We start from the raw sequence: 20,110 nt of genomic DNA, 5'->3' as shown, positions 1-20,110 counted from the left end.
GAACAAAAGCCCAACAAAACCAAGAGCCGTGTTTCGCCCTGCCGGAGCCGAAGGAAGCTGTTCCTCGTCTGTCTGTCGCCGCTCCGGCCGCGCACGGGCGGGGGATGCGCGCACCGCGCCGGGCTGCGCAGCGCCGCAGGGATGCGCTCCGGCGCCGGGCTCCCCCCGCCGCCCACTGGGCCTCGGCGCTTGCTGTCGGGGTCGTGAGGAAGGGCGTACGTGTGTCTGTGTGTTTCGCTTCTCACAAAAGGTAGCAGCGGAGGTGCAGAGCTGTCCCCGGCCGGCGCGTGAAGGGCCGGTCCCGGGTGGCGGCCGTCCCCGCCCCGCCCGCCGCCTCAGTCCGACAGAGAGTGAGAGCCGCAGTCGTACACCCTGTGGGCCCCGTCGGCGCTGTAGGGCCCGTTGTGCCAGTAGGACGAGTCGCAGACCGTCTGCAAGGAGTTGATTTCAGATGCAGAGGAGTTGGCGTCCCTCCTCTTGGAGCGCTTTCTGTTCCTCAGGATGAAAACCAGCATGCCAACCACTGTGAAGGCAGAGGTCACAAAAACCAGCAGAAGCCCTGGCACTAGCACCGAAATAGAGACCCGGCTGGTCTCCAAGTAGGAGTTGGAGTGAGTACCTGTCTCTGTCAACCCGGTGCTGTTTTTGTTAGTAGAAGTTAATGTGGGAGAGATTTTTAACTGAGGGCAAATCACATCATTAGAGAGAGACTCGAAATCCTCCTTGAAGAAATCTTCAGGGGACTCACACCTCAGGTCACTCATAATCACCTTGGGGCGCAGCATCTCTGCCCACTGTTTGAAAGGCACGATAGGGCAAGTACAGTCCCATGGGTTGCCATGCAGGTCGATCTGGGTGATGGAGGTGAGCTGGTCCAGCACCCCCGCCACCGGGAGGTACATGAAATAATTGTTGTGTATGCTCAGCTTGGAAAGCGAGACCCCGGCGAACACGTCTACTGGGAGAGACCTCAGCAGATTATTGTTGAGGATGAGGACTCTCAGTTTGGGCATCGCATTGAAGGTGCCAGGCATAATCATCTGGATCCCATTAAACTCCACGTTCAGATACTCCAGGTTTTGCAGCCCAGCGAATTTCTCCCGGGACAGGGTGTCCAAGTAATTGCTATCCATGTAGAGCCATCGGAGATCAAAGAGGTTCTTGAAGGTGTTGTTCTCAACGGTGGCAATGTTGTTGTTGCCCAGATCGAGTAAATTAAGTTTTCGGTAATCCAGAAAGTGGGATTTCCTGATGGTGTGTATTTTGTTGTCTCTCAGAAACAGCTCCTGCACGTTGGAGGGCTTGGGCTTCAAATCCACCAAGCTGCTCACATTCCTATCATTGCAATTAACCTTTAAACCTGAGCCAGGGATCTGATCACAGCTGCAGATGTGCGGGCAGGAAAAGGTTGCTGGTAGTTTGCTCTTCGCACTCACTGTCGACACGGCAGCAGTGGGTTTGGTCTTGATTTGCCAGTTGACAGGAATCTTTGTACCTCCGTTTGGAGCAGATCCTGGCGTGGCAGGGTCTTCTTTGCCATGTATTTTAAAGGGGGTTGGAATGGGACCAGGATCGCAGGTTTCTTCTTCGGCAGGGGGAGCAGCTAGGCTGGAATCTACTCTGTTCTTTTTACACAGCTCCTGCTCTGTGGTCTCATTTAAATCTTTGCCCTGCAACCTAGTGGGAGCTTCACAAATCACTCTGCCGATCAAAGCGTTTTTAGGTATGTTTTCCAGCCATTCTTTCAGCGACAGCAGATCGCAAGTGCAGTCCCAGGGGTTATCCTCTAGCAGGATTTCAGCAATGCCTGGGATCTGCTCCAGGACCTCCTCGTAAGGCAAGGTTTTAAGACGGTTTCCCCGGAGGTCGAGGTGGGTGATCGGCACATACTGAAACACGTTGGGGGGCAAGGTGCTGATGAGATTGTCATTTAAAATCAGCACCTCTAGCTTGTTTAAGTCCCTAAATGCTCCCGGGTCAATATCCCGCAACAGATTAAAATCTGCCTGGAGGTATTCCAGATCGTCCAGCCCCAGGAAAGTCTGCTTCCTGAACGATTTGATCTTGTTGTTGTTTATGTGCAAGCGTTTCACCAGCTGCAGCCCAAGGAAAGCCCCAGGAACAATCTCATGCAAACCGTTGTTTTCCATGTGCAAACTGACCGCATTGTAAAAGTTAGCAAACTCATTAGGGAAAAGTCGAGTCAGGGAATTGCCATGCAGGAATAAATGGTAAAATTGGGAAGTTGGGGCGGTGAAATGTTGCAGGCTGGTAAATCCCTTTTTCTCACAGTCTACGTGCAAATCCCCTTCTATCTCGTTGCAGGCACAGATCTTCTCTTTGCAAACGTCCCCTGTAACGTTTCCAGCAGCAAAACAAAGAGACGTCTCCAGCAACAGAATCCAAAGCAGCATTTTTAAACCGAGCAATTCATTCCCGATCTCATCACAAAGTAACAGCAACCATCCTCCTCACACGGAAAGCAATTCCAGTTCATTCAATACATTAAATGTCCGAACCACCAGCAAAGGGGGAGGAAAAAAAAAATGTGTGTGGGGGAGCAGGGAGGGTCGGCGGAGGGGGGGGGGGGATGCTTTCTTTTCTCCTCTCTCCCCCCCACGCACAACTGCAACAGCCCAGATTCCAGTCAGTAATTATATCCACAAACTATCCAGGCACGTACTGCAAGGCAGGCAAAAAAAAAAAAAAAAAAAAAAAAAAGTAGAAGGAAAAAAAATCCCCCTCCTCGCTCGCCCTCCCTGACGCCTGCCGGGCAGCTAAGTGGAGGTCTGCCGGCCGGGCTGGCTCACCGACACGGTGCTGCTGGCCCCCGGCCGCCGCTGCATGTTAGGGAGGCGCGGGCGGGAGCGCGGCGCTGGCCGCGGAGGCTGCGCGGTCGCGGCTCCGCGCGGACTGACCTTGCCGCGCGGCGGCGGAGCCGCGCTCCTCGCCCGCCGCCCGCCGGGCGCTGTCCAGCGCCGCGGTGCTGAAAGCGCCCGCCCCAGCCTAGGCGCTGCCCGCCGAGCCGCCGGCGCTCCGCCGCGCCTGCCCCCGCTGCTGCGGTGCGCGGCTGCCCATGCCCGCCGGCGGCCGGAGCCTGCCGCGGGGCCGGGGCCGGGGCCGGGGCCGCCCGCCCGCCCGCCCGTCCGCCCGCGCCGCGCCTCGCCTCGCCCTGCCGACAATGCTGCCTCCCCTCCTCGCTCCCTCGCTCGCTGCCTCGCTTCGCTCTTCTTTCCTTTTTCTTCCGCTGCTGCCGAGCCGCACGCTCGCACACACTCACATGCACGCAGAGGGAGAGTTGCTAAGAGGCTCTGCTCGTTTCAACCTGGTGCACACTGAAAGATCTGACACCCTCTGCTGAGCTGCAGTGGCAAAAATCCATCTGCTGAGGGAATGCTGGAGAAGGAAAAAAAAAATCAATCCACGTACAGGGCAAGCGTTGAAAACGCTGGCATTAAAAGCTGTAGATCTATTTAGATGCGTTCCTCTAAATGGATTATTTAATTTATTTCTTTTCTTTTAAAATGGAAAGTTTAGCATTCCCCTCCTCCCGACCGGTTCCGTATTGCCCCCATTCACACACACTCACACCTGCACAAGAAGAAGAGGAAGGCTCTTTTGCCTTATTGTATTTCCAATGACTTGAACTGAATTAGTGTCAGGGTGTCAAGCGAATAGCGATTTGAGGTAATTATTCTGCACGCCATTTTTATCGTTGCTTTAAATGCGTTTCTTCCTCCCCTGCAGTCTAGTGTGTTTTATGCTGGATTTTGTCTCTTGCTGGTGTTCTCTATGCAATGTCGAACTGTGGATTAATGCACTCTCTATTTTTCATAATTTAGATGATCACAGAGAAGAGGGTAGGTAGGGGGGAGGGGAGTGCTGCACTGTTAGCAGTTCACGCTACCTGTTCCCACGGAGTGTAGTGTCTCCCTTAAGGAGGGCAGGGGAGGGTAGAAACTGACGGCTATTCTTATCTCTATAAAGATCTAGAGATGAGTGTATGTCCACGCATAGATATTTCTCTAGGGATGCTCCTTATATACTCTCTGTGGAAATAAAACGCCTGCTTCCCTCGACACCCTCCTTCTCGCCCCTTCTATTCCCCACCCCCCCGCTGCCCTTTTCCAGCTCCCACCCTTCTGACAAAAGAGATTACACAGCGGAAAAATCAGTGCCCGGCCTTAAAGACAGGAGCCAAGCACGCAAAAGTTTCTGCATCATTTGGACGGATTTCAGATGCCTACGAGCGAAGAACCAGTTGCACCTCTGGTGGTGCAAGTGGAAACCCGCGTTTCCCCTGCCTTGCTCTGAGGAGGAGGACGGGGGGGAGGAGGAGGAGGAAGAAGAGGAGGAGGAGGAGGGGGAGGGGGAGAAGGACAGGAGGAGGAGGAGGACGGGGAGGAGGCCCGAAGGCGGGAGAAACAGCCCAGCCCCCTGGTGCCTCCTGCAGCCCGGGGCTGTGCCTCTCGAGTCCGGCGCCGCTGGTGAACTTTGCGGCATACTGGTAGGGATGTAACCGCGGGAGTGGGCTGGAGGAGGGTTATTTATAGAAAAATCCAGAGCCATATGGAGCCCGCACCCCCTGGTCCCGGCGGCATGTTAATTTGGTCAAAGCTTCTCCCTGGCTACCGCTTGCAAATAAATTAGACATCCTGCCGATGATGATCTTATCAAATTAATGTGATTAGACCACAGACAAGTTACAACAGTTACCGTGGCCATTTCAAGTCCCCAGGATGAATATTTGGTCTTTTGGTTTGTTCTGGTGGGTAGGGACTAGGGAGGGAGGGAGGGGGAAACGAGGTAGGAAATGGGACAGGAGTAGGAAAAAAAACAGACAGAAAGAGAGAAATCCTGACCCTGAAAAAGCTTATCCAGTAAATTACAAATGGGCTAGAAGAGATAAAATGCAACTGAGACAGAAAGCACCACAAGAAATCTATCACTGGTTTCACTAGGCAAAGAAAAAGAGAAGGAAACTTGGCACCACATTGGGGCACATTAATTCACTTTTCCTGGTGGTTTCTTTGACTTGGTCTCTCAGTGATGTCAGAGTGGAAGGGTGGGGGTGCAAGGCGGCCTGGAAACCTTCTCTTGATCAAAAATTGCAGCCTCAAAGTTCAAGGGGAAGTGGAGGCAAGGAAGTCCTAGGACAATCCACAGAGAGAAGCAGGACAGTCAGAGGAAGGGAAAAGGGTCAGGGCAAGGGTCAAGGACATATTTACTTGGTGTCAGCAGCAGTGACAAGATCACTGTGAACAAAGTCTTTGCAGAGGAAAGACTGAATATCTGGAGCCTGGTGAAGACTCACTGGAATGTGGGGCAGGAGGACTGGATCTCCTCCTGCCTTAGAATAAAACTTCCAAGCATCTTTACCTTTATGTTATTAAAATTGCTCAGGCACCGTTAAAACAATGAAAATGCAACCAGAGGACCTGAACATTAACAAGATATTAAATAAGTAAATAAGAATTGAATGAATGGAAGGACACAATGACCTGTTGTCAAAGCGTGAAGGACAGATTGCCTGCTTCTTACAAAGAATCTGCTGAGAGCTGGGAACTGGTGGAAGCCATCTGGGGACCTGGAATTTCAAAGTGGTTAAAACCCAAAAAAGTAAAAAATATGCCAGAAGAAATAGGACTGTTTAGGGATGCTATGTAGCTTCCAAAGAAGTACTTATCTAAGAAAGCCATTGTATTTTCAACTATATATTTTGGAGATTAATGTCTTATATTTAAAATATGTGTATTTAGAGAGCATCTTCTAGACAAAAGTTAACATCTAGGAGATGTTCAGAGTGGAAGAAAAAAGACATCATCCATTTTAGATTTGATATCTGAAGGTTTTTATTCTATGAGTCAAGCTACACAGAAAGACACAGAAAATTAATCTATCATTAATCACTGTCATAATCCCAAATTTCTAGGTTTTTTCATTTTATTGAATTAAGTTTGGACACATGTATCTAAGGATAAGAGGTCTGCCTTTAAGAGTTTTAAGGAAATACCTATTCCTGTGTCAGGTTGACTGGGAGCTGAAATGTTTTACTCTGTTACTTAGAGAGTGTGGTAAAGTGAGAGACCATACAGTGTTGAAGTGCCAGTTAGTCTGGGTCTTTAAAATTCAGTATATGCATCCCAGTTTACAACCCATACACAAGTTGTATAAACAGAACTCACATAATCCTCTCTAAATTATCCAGAAGATCAGATAAGGGAAAGAGCATACAAGTATATTGTCCTTGACTGTTATCTTTTACCTCATGTTTCTGTTTGCAAATTCTAGACCCTAAAACAATGAATTGACTACTACTTATACCTTTCCTCTGGATGTAAAGTCCATGTTTTACCACATGCAAGCCAAATGAAGCCATTTTGAATAGAAATGCGTTAACTCATAATATGGAAAGTTACTTGAAATAGGAAAAGGTAGTGGGATACTTCTTCATTTTCCCAATTAGTAATCTTCCATCTCCCTGTTGCTATGGCTATGTAAGTAAAACTGGGTAAGGGTATATTTGTGCTACTTTGCAACATGTTAAAAAGCTAGTTACTTCATCTAACACTGTAGAACTTGCAGAGCAGAACTCAGACCATCTACAAAGGTTCTAGAGAATAAAGCAATTATTATGGTAGATATCCCGATTTCAGTGTTTGTGCTATGTACTGTAAAACTGGCTTAATTATTTCTATGGAGGTATAAAGACACTCTACACTGCAGACAAGACGTTGTGTATGGATACACACACACATACAGATATACATATGCATGTAAACTTTTGAGCACTACAAATCATGATAGACCAGCAAATAAAAGAGTTATAGGACCATTATTTAATTTGAAATTATGTCTCTGTTCAGGCTTTGACTGTGGAATTTAACACAGGCTGGTAGTTATCATAGATGCCACCATATGTGGCAGCTCTTGCAGAAACTATGCTTCTCAGTATATACAAAGACTTTAAACCAGCTCAGATAAACAAGTTCTAACTAAGGGTAGAAGGGTTTAAACTAATAACAGAATCTCCTCACAGAATTTTCTATCTCAGTATATTTCATGGGCCAGTCTTCACACATAGCTACTGGATTTCTATCTAAACTGCAATTAGACCTAATGAGGTTTCCAAAACTAGGTAATTTTCTCCTTCATTTTTCATTTTTCTTAGGGTAATGGCATGTGAATGTGTTCCAAGTCTCCCTGTGGTATGTTCACCAGACGGAGCTTTGCAAAATGATGCAGTGGCGGGTGATGATGACTAAAAGAAAAAAAAAAAAAAAGAAAGTTAGAGAAGTGGTTTGCCTACTTCTATCTAGTGAGTAGGAGACTGGCTCATGATGAGAAAATAAAAAATTCTCTATCTTCTGCGGTGTAAGAGCCAGCCCACATGTTTTTCTTTCTTGGCTCATACCCTCAAACACTGGGCTACCAACCCTCTTGCTGCAGCTGTTCTATTTTACAAGAAAAATAATTTTGAGATCCCTTGAACCATGGAAAGGCAGTAAGGGAGCATGAGTTACTGCACTTGCCAGGGTGTGCACAGCCCTGGAGGATTTGCTTGCTTTGTGCTTTCATGTGAGACTGAGCTTGACGCAATATACTTCACATATCAGATGTTTAGATTATGGAGCTGGTAGCAAAACCCATTGACATTCTTCCCCAGTACACATTGTCATCAGACCTTGAGGTAATTTGGTGTTGGAAATAGTGGCTGAATAGGTCACAGGGTTAATCTTAAAAGGTTAAAACGTTAGGTTTCAGAAAAGGAAATCGGAGTCAGAAAGATGGACAGATTTTGCATCCATCTTGTGTGTAGTCTGCAATAAATCCCATGTTGTCATTTCACTTTGAAATCCTGATGATGTGGAAGAAAGAGGTGTATTTAGCGAGCAGGCCAGGCTGAGGTCCTGACCAGAATTTCTTATTCAAACTATATATATTGATCTGAGTTTCTGACCCAGTTTCTACCATGATTGCTTGCATTAAAGTCACTAAAGCACTTGTTCTAGCAGTTCTTAGAACAGGACAAAGCCCCACAGCTACTGTACATGTTGGTGAGAGTATACAGAACAGATGTATGGTAAAGGAGTCAATTCAGACAGACATTTATGTTTTATCTTTCTTTCTTTAATTTTTCTTTTTTTCTCTCTATTTAATTTTTCTTTTTCATTTTCTCTTTATTTTTCTGGAGCCTGTGGTCTTCTGGAGTGGCCTTTTGTTCAAATGTAAGGGTTACTACAGGGACAGAATTAATCCCCTTCCAAATTAGTAGGGATTTGACCCTGTGTCTTCTCTGGGAAAGTATATTCTGCCTACTGTGCTGTTGGTTAGAAGGAGAATGATAGGGAGCTTAGCTGAGTCACCCACCTCCTTTTATTCCTCTCATCTCAAAACTCACTCTCACACGTACACACACAGACTCACACACGCACTTTAAAACTTCGACACAACAGAAGTGGGTTGTCTGTTTTCAGTGGAGAATTTCAAGTTGAAGAGCCCAGATGGAGAGAGGTGGTTTTGCTGCAGCCCTGACCCCAGAACGTGAACTGAGATTTCACTGCAGCATTTCACTTGAAATGTCCTCCCAGCTGCGTCTTCCATGCTCTCAGTCCTGACATGAAGCCCTAGTTCTGCCTTTCCCAGAGCAATACGTGAGATGGTTGGTTGCCTGACTTGGGGACCGGGATTTCACTCCAGGCTTTGTCTTCCCAAGTTTGGCATTGCAGCATTCGGCACTGCAGCACTGAAGTACAGAGAATTCTTTTTTTCACTCTGTGATAAAAGACATACATTTAGGCTGGGGAAAAACATTACCATGAAATTAACTGGAGCTGTGAGAAATATTTGTTCTTTTAGCCAGCTATAACAGGAAATGTACTAGTATAACATCGCAGCCTTTAATAAGAAGTGATAGCATTTGCACCATAGTCTAATCTCAGCAATTTTTTCCGCTTAAGATTCCAACATTATCATTTTAAGTACCTTGTTACAACAATTCTTAACATCCTGCAAGACATGACTTCCATGTAGCATGATCAATACACAGTATAGCACTGCAGTTTTGCTATATGACATCTTTGTTTTTTTGATTGCTTGCTTATGTCATTCTTTCCCTAAGAGTGTCCCAGGTCTGACTGAACACAAGCAAAATGTTGAAACAGCTGGTTACTTTGCAACATATTCAAGTGTTTAGTAACACTCATTCATACAATTGAAAGTTAGTTAAAAACTACTTTCACCATTTTATAAAAACTTTAGTGATGAGACATGAGACAAAAAATCAGTGTCATTTAGACATAGACAAGACATTAAAAAAGCATCTTTGTCAACCAAAAAAAAAAATGCTGCAGGAAAAAAAAAACTGTTCAAACTTTCAATCTATTGCTTACACAAGTAATCCCACTGAATAAAATCAGCTTGAATAATAGATCCATAATGTGTTTTCAATAATTAATTATTTTCTTAGCCATTTTCATAGCACAGTCTCAGAGCAACATAAGGATCATATAAATGGAAAAAAGTAGATAAGAGCTTATGTCTCTGCTCTTTCTAACTATAACTTATTTTCATTGTTTAATAATGAAAAGAAAAATGCTTCTCAGAATGAAGAACTGAGGCAAAGACTTGCCTCAGTTGCTGACATGACTCCGTGCAACTCATTTCTCTTTCCCATGCCTCAGTTTATTAGTTTTGAAGAAGTAGAAGATATTATAAGTGGGAGCTCAAAGGTGCTTTGAAATCTGTGATGAACAAACATGGTGACTGAATGACTACCATCATTACTCAGGGATACAACCAAAAAAAGTCAAATCTTATGTAAGAGTAATACCCAGTTCTTTCTCTTTCTGTCAACCCATCTCAGAGGCTTTTCCAGGGGAGCACAATATAATTTTATTTGCTCAACAGATTGGAAAACAGAAGCACTGACCTTGGGAAGGTCACATGTCAAGCCGTTGATAGCACTAGAAATAGACCCAAGTCTCAGAAGGCTCAGCCCTACCTTCTACCCCAGTATTTCACAGACACAGAACTACTGATTTATAGAAAAAACCTATTCAAAAAACAAAACAAAACTAAACTAAAGGCTTCCTGTATCCTTGTCCTTCTCTCTCAGACTTGATTTTATGCATCAAAGGTTTCATATGCCAGTCATTTTCTTTCTGGAGGCCTTATGTAGTTATGTGGTGTGACAGTAATACCAAGCCTTGGTTTTCTTATTAGTTCACATCTTAATTCCCTGTGATGCAATTATTTTAATTTGGGAAACAGAATGTTTTCATTCCTCAGACTTTTCCTGACTTATACTTCAGAATTCAGGCTTCAAAAAATTAGGATTTCAGAGCCGAATGCTAAAGCATGTGAAACACAAACATGCTCTTATCTAAAAAACAATCCAAAAAAAATGAAAAATACTGTTTAATCATAGAACTCTGGAGAAGTGGTTTTGTTTTCAGGAAACATTTATTCCTTTATTCTGCTATTAAAAAAAAAAAAGCAAGAAACCTAGGTAAAGTTGCAAGCCAAAGTAATACTTTTCAGTGTGGTTCAAAACAGAAATCTGAAATAACCTATTTGGGTTTATTAAAATATGAAAGTTTTGTTCTGGTGGGATTCTTATTTTTTTTTTATCTGTTGTGTTTTGTCTAAAAAAAAGAAGCATGTCTATTTCATTAACATGGAATATCAGAAATCTGAATTTTTGTCTTTTATGGCCTTCTATAATCATATTTTCTTGATTTTTTCCCCTTTCCTTCAAGTAATGTGAATTGGAATTTTCTGATAGAAATTTTTTGAAAGCTTTTCTGAAACTATCTATCAAGTCAGTATGCAGTGGTGTCTGCATATTAAAAGGAGAATTGCTGTTCATCAGCAGACTGGAGAAAGACTGAGTAGATGAAACATCATTAACAATAGAATAATACCTTCTTCCTATTTATACAATGCCTAGAAACCATACCCTGGGACCAATCCCACATAGCATTTTAGTTTTAATTAAATAATGTTTTAGAGACATAAGGGAGAAGAGGCTGGTGACCCGATTAATCGTGGTAGTGCTTGATTTTACATTGCAGCATCCCAAATGATTTCCACTGTAGTACTCTGATGTAAAGCTAGCATTTTGCAGGGGCATCTCAGGGTGTAGTTGGTTAGTTTTTTTTCTCCATGTGCAAAGCTGATCTGAGATATACCTTACTGCCTTCACTAACCTCCAGGCACTAATTTTAACTTCTTGAACCTTTTTATTTAACCATGATCATTTTTATTCAGTTCATATTGCAGGCCACAAACAGTTCTATCCTTCCTGAGTTGATGAGAGAGTCAAGTCAGCATTGCTGCTGAGGTGGCCAAGGAATGATCCATATGCCTAATAGGGATGAATACACACTGAGGTCCAGGATTTAGTCCACAGAAAACCAAATTCAAGAGTCATCCATCTTTCTTTCTTCTTAATGTGTCCATGGTATTTTATGATCCTCACAATCTCCCCAAAATAAAGAGTGAATGTCATCTCTTTGCAGTACAGATTAACTTATTTGCAGAAGCAAAACTTTTCATTTTGCCCGTCATGTTTCCTGCCTTTTCCATAACTACTGTTCACATTCTTGAGTTTATGCCTTATATATTAATTTTATTGCACCCTGTTTGTATAGTTGCATCACAGAAGTCACCCTTTATTTCTTACAGCTACAGATTACATTTAAATGTACAGTTTATTTACCTGTGCCCAGGTGCTCAGACTTTGTTGCTAGTTATGCCATTAGTGACATCACAAAATGAAGTGTCTGACAAATAGTTATGCTTATGGTTAGATTCCAGGCAAACACATACGAAATATGTTCTCTTCAATCTTTTTCAATTTTATGGGTATAATGGGTCACTGCTTTGTCAGCAAGACTTTTATTTAAACGACATAAATACTCACTTCATAAGCTACATAGATACTTAAAATTCTTAAATCTGTCATAACTTCTGCAGAAGTTACTTTAAAACAGCTTACTTCATGTTTGCCTGCAATACTTGCAGTAAGAATTGGGCAACTGTCCATTAAGTAGGCTTGTACTCTCCTTTGAATGGAAGTTTCTTGCTTGCTTGGATATACAAGGGCTTTTCTAGCATTTTCTCTGTTTGAGAGGTAGAGGAAAGTCAGGATATTTTGCCTCATTATTGAAATAATGTTCAATTTTTGTGTTTTACTTTAATTCACATGAATATTTATTTACACCCTAGAGTTTCAGTATTTATAACTGGGAAAAAAAATCCCAAACTGTAGACTAGGTCTGTATTGTATGGTCCAGTAAGACGCATGTGACAGTGTTTGGCTCTCAAACAGATAATTTGTTTGGTGTACAGGGTGCAGCATTTGTGCTGCAGAACCACATCAGTGAGGCTTGGTCAAGTCAGCAAGCATCATAAACCTGCTCTGCTGCACATGAGTGGTTCATGCCACCAGACATCTGAGGAGTCTTCACAAAGGTATATCAATTCCAAGAGAAATTAAGAGACCTAATCATTCTGCAGAGGCAGCACAGACATCCCACAGTCCAAACATATCCCTCCAGCAACAGAGTCACTGCACTTTTTTATTTTTATAGCATCTGGAGGTTGGTAACATCACTAAAATGTAGCAATGCTGCCCTCTCTGTGGACGTGGAACATCATGTTAAAGGACTCCTGTGTCACAATTGGGAAATACCTGCGGGAGGTCACACTGGGTCGGTGCTGAAAGACCCACTTTCCTTCTCCCTGACATGCTTCTTCATTTTCCTTCCCCGTGACACTCATCATGAAAGTTCAAGTAATTGAGGACTGACTCAATAACTTGTGTACTTTCATTCCAACAATGGAAGGTCAAGTAAAGGTAAAGCAAAACCAAAGCAAAATGAAAAAGAGATGAGAATATAAGGCTTTTTCTATGAGGACTCAGACTAACAGCTCCTTCTTTTGGTGTCTTTCTGACAATCTAAAGAGATTAAAGGGTAAAAAATACTTTTCTTTGGACAATTGATTTATTTCTTTTTAACTCTTATTGCCAGGATATTAAAAAAAATTCAAATTTTGATTAAACCTTTTTTTTTTCTTAATTACTATAGTTTCTAACCCCTTTTTCAGAAGCAAATTGGGGAGAGATTGCAAAATATTTTTGTAGTAATTGCATATTTAAATAACTTAAATAAAATATTTTATTGTTTTTAAACTTAGCTTTTAAAAGTCCAACTGAAGTAAATCTAAGATGGAACATTTCAGCACTCTGGTGCTAACCTTAGCTTTTAGTAGTCTGTCTGAGGTATCCACCAAGACATCTTTACAGTCAATAGAGAGAAATTAACCATTCAGGTTGTACTAAAATATGTTCAGAACAAGTAGAATAAATTGTGTTGGGAAAGTATTATTCATGACACTTTATTTCAAAGACCCTTAACTGTCTACATCAATTTACACTAAATCTAGCTTCCTTTTAGATGACTATATCTAGATGCAGCTAAGGTTATTCAAAAGATTAAATGACATAGAGAGGATGTTTATAAAAAATAATATTTTATTGAAAAAAATAAAGACATGCTTTAACTATTTTTTTAAGTCTGTGGTTTTTTCAGTCTTTTTTGAACAAAAAGAATGTTGAAATATTTTCACTCATTATGGTATTTCAAGAAGAGTTGAACATCAAGTTATCATCTAGGTGTAGTTCAACATAAAAATAGGAAAATTTTTTAAAATGGAATAAACAAGTCATTATGTTGTATCTTCAAATTTTTCTTTGAAATGATAAATATAAAAAAGGACTGTTACATTGTTATTTCTTACCTTTCAGTATTGCAGAGGGCTGTTCACTTATTTTCTCTGTTACAGCTCTACCAACATAAAAGAGAGAAATGAAGGGTGAAACGAAAGAGTGCTATGTTGATGACTGCCATAAAAGTATGATTTTATTGATTAGATTATGTGTTTCAGTAGCTTTATTGTTCTGAATCTTGACTCATTAAAATTATGCTTGGGAAGCAATTTTCCTAATTATTACAAAACTCATTTAATATATGATTTTGTGTGAATCTTTAGGAGCATTTTCTTCCATACACTATTTATTACAAACATTTTAAATATTATCTCTTTTATAAGTTAGCATAATCTTGTTGACATCAAAAAAATCAATCTTTTTTAAGATTTCAATCTTATGGCAAAATAGTACTTAAATTCAGACACTCTAAAGAGTCAAGAATATTTAAAAGAGTAATGATTAAAAGTTAAAAAAGAAATTACATCTTAATGACATTGCTGTTGCTAGGAGATTCCAGCTACTGCTTAAGAGATGAATGTGTCCTTTTTCTTAATTAAAAAATGATTAATAAATAGATAAACCACTAAAACGCCAACCTTTTAGTAAATTTGCGTGGAAACATCCAATGTGTAATCTGTTTAAGCAGCAGCAACCAAAAATCACAGAAAAGACAGGGCACAAAAAATAGGCCAATCTTTCAATTGTTCTTTTAAGCTGTCAGGCTACACCTCTGTGCTGCTGCAAAAAAGAACCTTAATTAATACTGGTCACTGTGAAGAAAAGGATATACAGTTAGATGGACAATTTATGCAGTATAGTACAATGTTTATTATGGTCTCTCTGTCCAGTCTGCATGTAATACAAAACTATAATTTAGCTATTACCACCTAGCTCAGTAGATATAAAGGGATTTTGTTATGGCTTAGAAGCTCTCAAGGTTTTACAAAGAAGCTAAAAGGCAAAACATCACTCAGGAAGGCATCCTGGATAAGGTTCACATTTTTCTTCAGCTAACTAGGAATTCTCTACTTTTTTCTATAGTGTATTTTTATTTTCCAAATATCCAGTCCCACATATTGCTAAAAAGTAATAGAATAACAGTTTCAGTTTGATAAAGGTGTAGGAAACCTGAAAAGTAGGATTTATTACAAAACCATGTAAGATCATAGACTCACAGAAGGGATTGGGTTGGAAGGGACCCTAAAGATCACCGAGTGCCAGCACCCCTGCTGTGAAGAGGGACATCTTCCATTAGACTGGGCTGCTCAAGGACCCCATCCAATCTGTCCTTGAACACTTCCAGACATTCACGGCTTCTCTGGGAAATCTGTATCAATGTTTTACCACCCTCCCAGTAAAGAACTTCTTACTAATTTCCAGTCTGAATCTACCCTCTTTCCGCTGAAACTCATTAGCCCTTTTAATATCTTATGTCCTTGCAAGAAGTGCCTCTCCAGCTTTCTTGTCAGCCCTCTCTATGTACTGAAAGGCCACTGTAAGGTCACCCCAGAGCCTTCTGTTCTCCAGACTGAATAACTTCAACTTATTCAACACTTTCTCAGAAGAGAGGAAATGTCTCCCCTCTGTTGGGGACCCCAGAGCTGATGCAGCACTGCAGGTGGGGTCAGAGCAGAGCCAAGGGGCAGAATCCCCTCCCTGTCCCTGCTGCCCACACTGCCTTGGATGCAGCCCAGGACACATTTGGCTTTCTGGGAGTGCAAATTGCTGGCTCATGTCCAGCCTCCCACCCACCAGCACCCCCAAGCCCTTCTCTGCAGGGCTGCTCTCCATCTGTTCATCCCCAGCCTGTGCTGATACCAGGGGCTGCCCCGATCCAGGTGCAGTACTTTGCCTATTGCCTCATGCGGTTCCCAGGGGCCCACGACTCAAGCTTGTCCACATCATCATAGTTGTAGTTAACTTCAACACTAGTGTGAATTTTCTAGAAAATACACCATTAAAATGAAAATTTTTATTATCATGTGCCCTTATTCCCAAGATTTTACATTTGCATATGTTAGAATGAAACCAAAGAACAAACATACAAGTTCACGTGGAAGTCAGACACAACTGGAAAAAGAGCTAAGAATTTATATAATTTACTCATACATGCTTAAAGACCTAGTCATTAAATCAGGAGAAGATATGTGATGTTTATTTCATTGACGTTTAAAAAGTGATTTTGATCTTTGCATATAGTTCAGGGCAATAATATTTATTTTCTTTGCAAAGCACTCAGGTAGCCTTAGGAAATCTCTGAACAAGTTCTCTTGATAAAGAAAAAAACCAAAACAACCAAAACAAAAAAAACCAGCATAGATGTACTACTGATAAAAGTTTAAACCTGCTAATTTTGTCTATCCATTGTAAACGTTATAAACATACACAAGCACAGATTTTATATTCCAAGCATACTTTTACAAATGCAGGTTCTGTAAGTGGTAAAAACAACCCCCAAACAACACTGTAGCTTCTTGCAACTCTTTCCAGATCTTTAAACATCTTTGTCTGGATTTGTGGTGTTTGGTTCTGGGTTTGGTCTGAGGTTTTCTTTTGGGTCTGGTAAGGTTGGTTTTGTACCATAATTAATATGAAAGCTGATCCCAAAAGACATAAAAAATTCACAATTCCCAGAGAATTCTTGGGAAAACAGAGATGTTCAGTACTTTGCAGAGTCAAAGTAATACAGAGATATATGAAGTCTTCGGGGCATGGGATTTTTTTTTTTTTTTTAATTTCTGAACAATGTGAAGAAAGGCCTGTAGGACATTTTTGACTTGGTGATGCCATCTTCAGTTCAGGCAGGAGTTTGAAAACTAAAGTCAGAATAATTGCTAAAACAGCACTTTTCTGACAGAAATGCACAATAGTATTTGATCTTTATGAATTTTTTCATAAATTACTAAAATCTGCCTATTAAATGCTTTTTATTGTATTTAAGAAACTTAAGCATTTGGCATAACTGATTGCTAAACCAATATTGATAGTATAAAAAATGAACCTAAATGAATATGAAAAATAAACTAATGAGCAAATCACAGGGTGCAGACTCTGACTGGGTGGGAGCTTTTCCTCTTCCTGTGACCTGTCTGTTAAGGAGAGAAAGTGAGTAGGTGTGGTGAAGAGAGAGAAAGCCAGAGAGGAGACAAGACAGAGGAGGAAGGAGGAAAGGAAAGCCAATACAACAACCATATTTAAAAAAATGGTTTGGGACATTAATATTAATCTAATAAGATTTTAAATACATGAAGCATTGTGTTGCTCACCCACATATAAAGAAAAGGACATATAGCTTAGGTGTCGCTCTGATTTTTTAAGATTTTTAAGCCTTCTGATGTTGACATTCTTTAAGAAAACTTTCTCACACGCTTTCTGTAAATAGCACAGTGTTTTGCAGTCCTTTATAGAAGAAGAGAACTTTGACGAACTGTTGGTTTGTCCAGTGTCATTGGAGAAGTGGCACTGTCACCCTCCAATCCACTGTCACTTTTAGAAAACTATATATGTTTAAGTCAAAAAATAAACTTCCTCTTTTTTGCTCTTCACCTTAAGAGCAGCAATGTGCGCCTGTGTTCTTTTGTGTTCCATAGTGACACTTAGGCTGTGTCTTTTGGTCAAAAATTAGATTGATTAGGGGGATAACAATGGAAAGAACTAGATGATTTGTATTTTTTTTTCTTGCACATATATAAATCGACTGTTTTTACTGTCTAAGTAAAATTAATGTAATTCTTTTTTAAAGACTGAAATATATAAAAGGAAAGTATTTTCAAACGCCTTATTAGTAACAATATTGCCTGGGAATAATGCAGATGTTAGTAACAGCAAAACATACTTGCTAGAAGGATAGGAATTCTGTCTATTTATCTGCATAGATGTGCGTATTCCTCTCAGTTGGATAACAGATGTGAAGTAACTGATGTCTCTGGTTAAAAAATATATGCAAATAAGAAAGCTGAACAACATTATCCCATCAGATGTAATCAAAATAATTTGGCAGTTATCAATAAACAAGTTAATTATGGTTTATCACTTGCAAGAAACAGGCAGAATGCTGCATCTCAGTGGCATCAAGCTAGAAAAAAAATACTTTGAGTTTTGTTTAACATTTTTGCAGCCCAGTGATATCTTGCAGACTTGATCCCTACTCTGAGGACAACTTTGGTGCTGAGATCCCATTCACTTTACTGGCAATGAACATCCCAAGATACAGTAAGAGACACAAACTAGTCCAGATCAGGAAGTCAGCTAATCACTTTAAGACTCAGGAATGGATGTGCCATGACAGTCATGGCCTAACCTAAAGAACCTAGAAAGAGAAACTCGCTGAGCTAGAGCAGAAGAATGGAAGAATTAACTCAGGCCTGAAAGAACTGGTGCTAAAACAAAGATTTGTATCAGCAGACCAGTTTAATGTCCCTGTTTAGAAAGGGACCTTGCTTTAAGCTGCTCTGAAAGCCATCCTAAGAAATCAGAGTTGTTTTGGCATCTTTTATGTGCACCATAGAAGAAGGAGGTGGTTGTAGTTTTGAGCTCTGAAAAATTGAAAATCCCATTGTAAAAGTACTAACTAATTTTGATTCACCAAGTACAGGAAATGGTCTAAAAATATTTAACAGCCATTCAAGTGGGACAATTAAAAAAAAAAAGAAACCAACAAAAAGACATTTGTCCAGGAAAGCTGGTTTTATCCAAGAGGGCTGTGGTTTTTTGTTTTTTTTTTTTTTTTTCTGGTGGTTTAAATCTGCAGTCTGCATTATTTCCAGTACAATATTCTTTACATCCCGTCGGATTTAAGACACTGATAAAGGTGGATTAGTGAATAAAGGAAGGATCTTAGTACAGCAGAATAAAAGAAACTCTGCTATTTGAGCAACAAAGCAACCAAATATATTTGTTAGTAGGCCACATAGCAACTGACCAGATTCTCTTTTGTATGTGTATATAAATAGCTAAATACATCTATGTATACATTTGTATTTATGTATATGTTTATATATACATGTTTATACTCAAGCATTTGATGTATGTAAATTCATAATAATGAAAAATATTATACAAATACATGTAGGTTAATAAAATAAAATAGCATAAATAATAATTCCTAACTCTACCTTTGATTAAACCCTAGCTGTCCAAAACAATATATTTTCTATAAAAAAGATGTATCAGCTCTATCACCATCAATTTTTAGTGGAGGCAGATCTCTATTGCTTTACTAGAGGTAAATATCTGAAGTTACTCCCTGGCACATGAGTAGGGACTAAGGGCTGTCTCACTTTATCTGACAGCTTGATTCACTTGCAAAGTATAGAAGTATAGTACAAACATTCAAATGCATAACTGTCTAAAGACAGAGCTAAAACAGTCCAAAGCAAACATTTTTCAATGATTCCTTAACAATTTCTTACTACTGCTAAGTTCCAGGAACAGCAGAAACATTTAAAGTGTGGTAGTGAACAGAGATAGAGCATAGGGTGGTCATGCTTGATGACTTCTAACCTCTGTAACACATACTCACTGGATGCTTACTCACTGGCTGTTTCAGATGTTTATCTACAAAATACTCCCTGGGTATGAGGCACCTCAAGTAAAACAGCACATTTCTGTCACCAAGGCGCACCAAACCTGAGACCAGCCTGGGCTGGTTCAGGTTCATGATGTCACTTCTGCAGTTAAATCAGTTCATAAGTAGGCCCACATTCTCCCACACTCTCTGCCTCTAGGTGTAAAGGAAACTACATAGAGAAAACATTTATTTTCTTTCAGATCCTGTTATTTCAAGCACAAACCCCACCAGATTCTTTTGTGTGCTTCTGAGTCATGAGAAGGGGGAATGCCCCTATTTGTCTCTGTTTTGTTAGCATTCAAGTGCTATCTCTGTGTCTTGTTAACATTCCAGTGCAAATAAAGCTACTTCAAGTCAATGGACTTGATTCAACAATGGAGTGCTCTAGTTTTAGATGACTCCAAGGAATGTAGCTGAATTGATTTCAGTGTACTGCAGTGGTTAGCCAAGATCAATATTGGTAACAGTAGTAGTAAGAAGCCAATATCCACAAAATATTATCTTCACTAGCTGGGGCTGAACATGGATTCATCTACTCCCAACTTTTACCAACTAACTGCACAAAGAATATTGATCTTATTTGCAGGACTGTGGCAAATGTTGCTCAGTAAAATTGTACAATTATAAAAGTTTACTAGCTGATCTTTATCTGAAATGTTGAATCATAATTCATCATACCGTACAAATTGACCACATTACTGTAATTCAGGATAATGTTGTGCCTCTCAATTTGCAGAATAACCAGAGCTTATTTTCTTTTTAAT

At 40.7% G+C, this 20,110-nt stretch overlaps 1 protein-coding gene across 1 annotated transcript; it reads right to left on the bottom strand.

Moving 5' to 3' along the window:
• Positions 1–335: 335 nt before the first annotated feature.
• SLITRK1 (SLIT and NTRK like family member 1) lies at positions 336–2,414 on the bottom strand (the record flags this gene model as incomplete). Its single annotated transcript, XM_084226507.1, has 1 exon — positions 336–2,414. One exon carries the CDS (start codon positions 2,412–2,414, stop codon positions 336–338), a length of 2,079 nt encoding a protein of 692 aa, XP_084082633.1.
• Between the last annotated feature and the right edge of the window lie 17,696 nt (positions 2,415–20,110).

Source organism: Fringilla coelebs (genome assembly GCF_963513975.1).
Source record: "Fringilla coelebs genome assembly, chromosome: 2".
Classification (NCBI taxonomy): Eukaryota; Metazoa; Chordata; class Aves; order Passeriformes; family Fringillidae; genus Fringilla; species Fringilla coelebs.
This window is presented reverse-complemented; position numbering and strand designations above follow the sequence as displayed.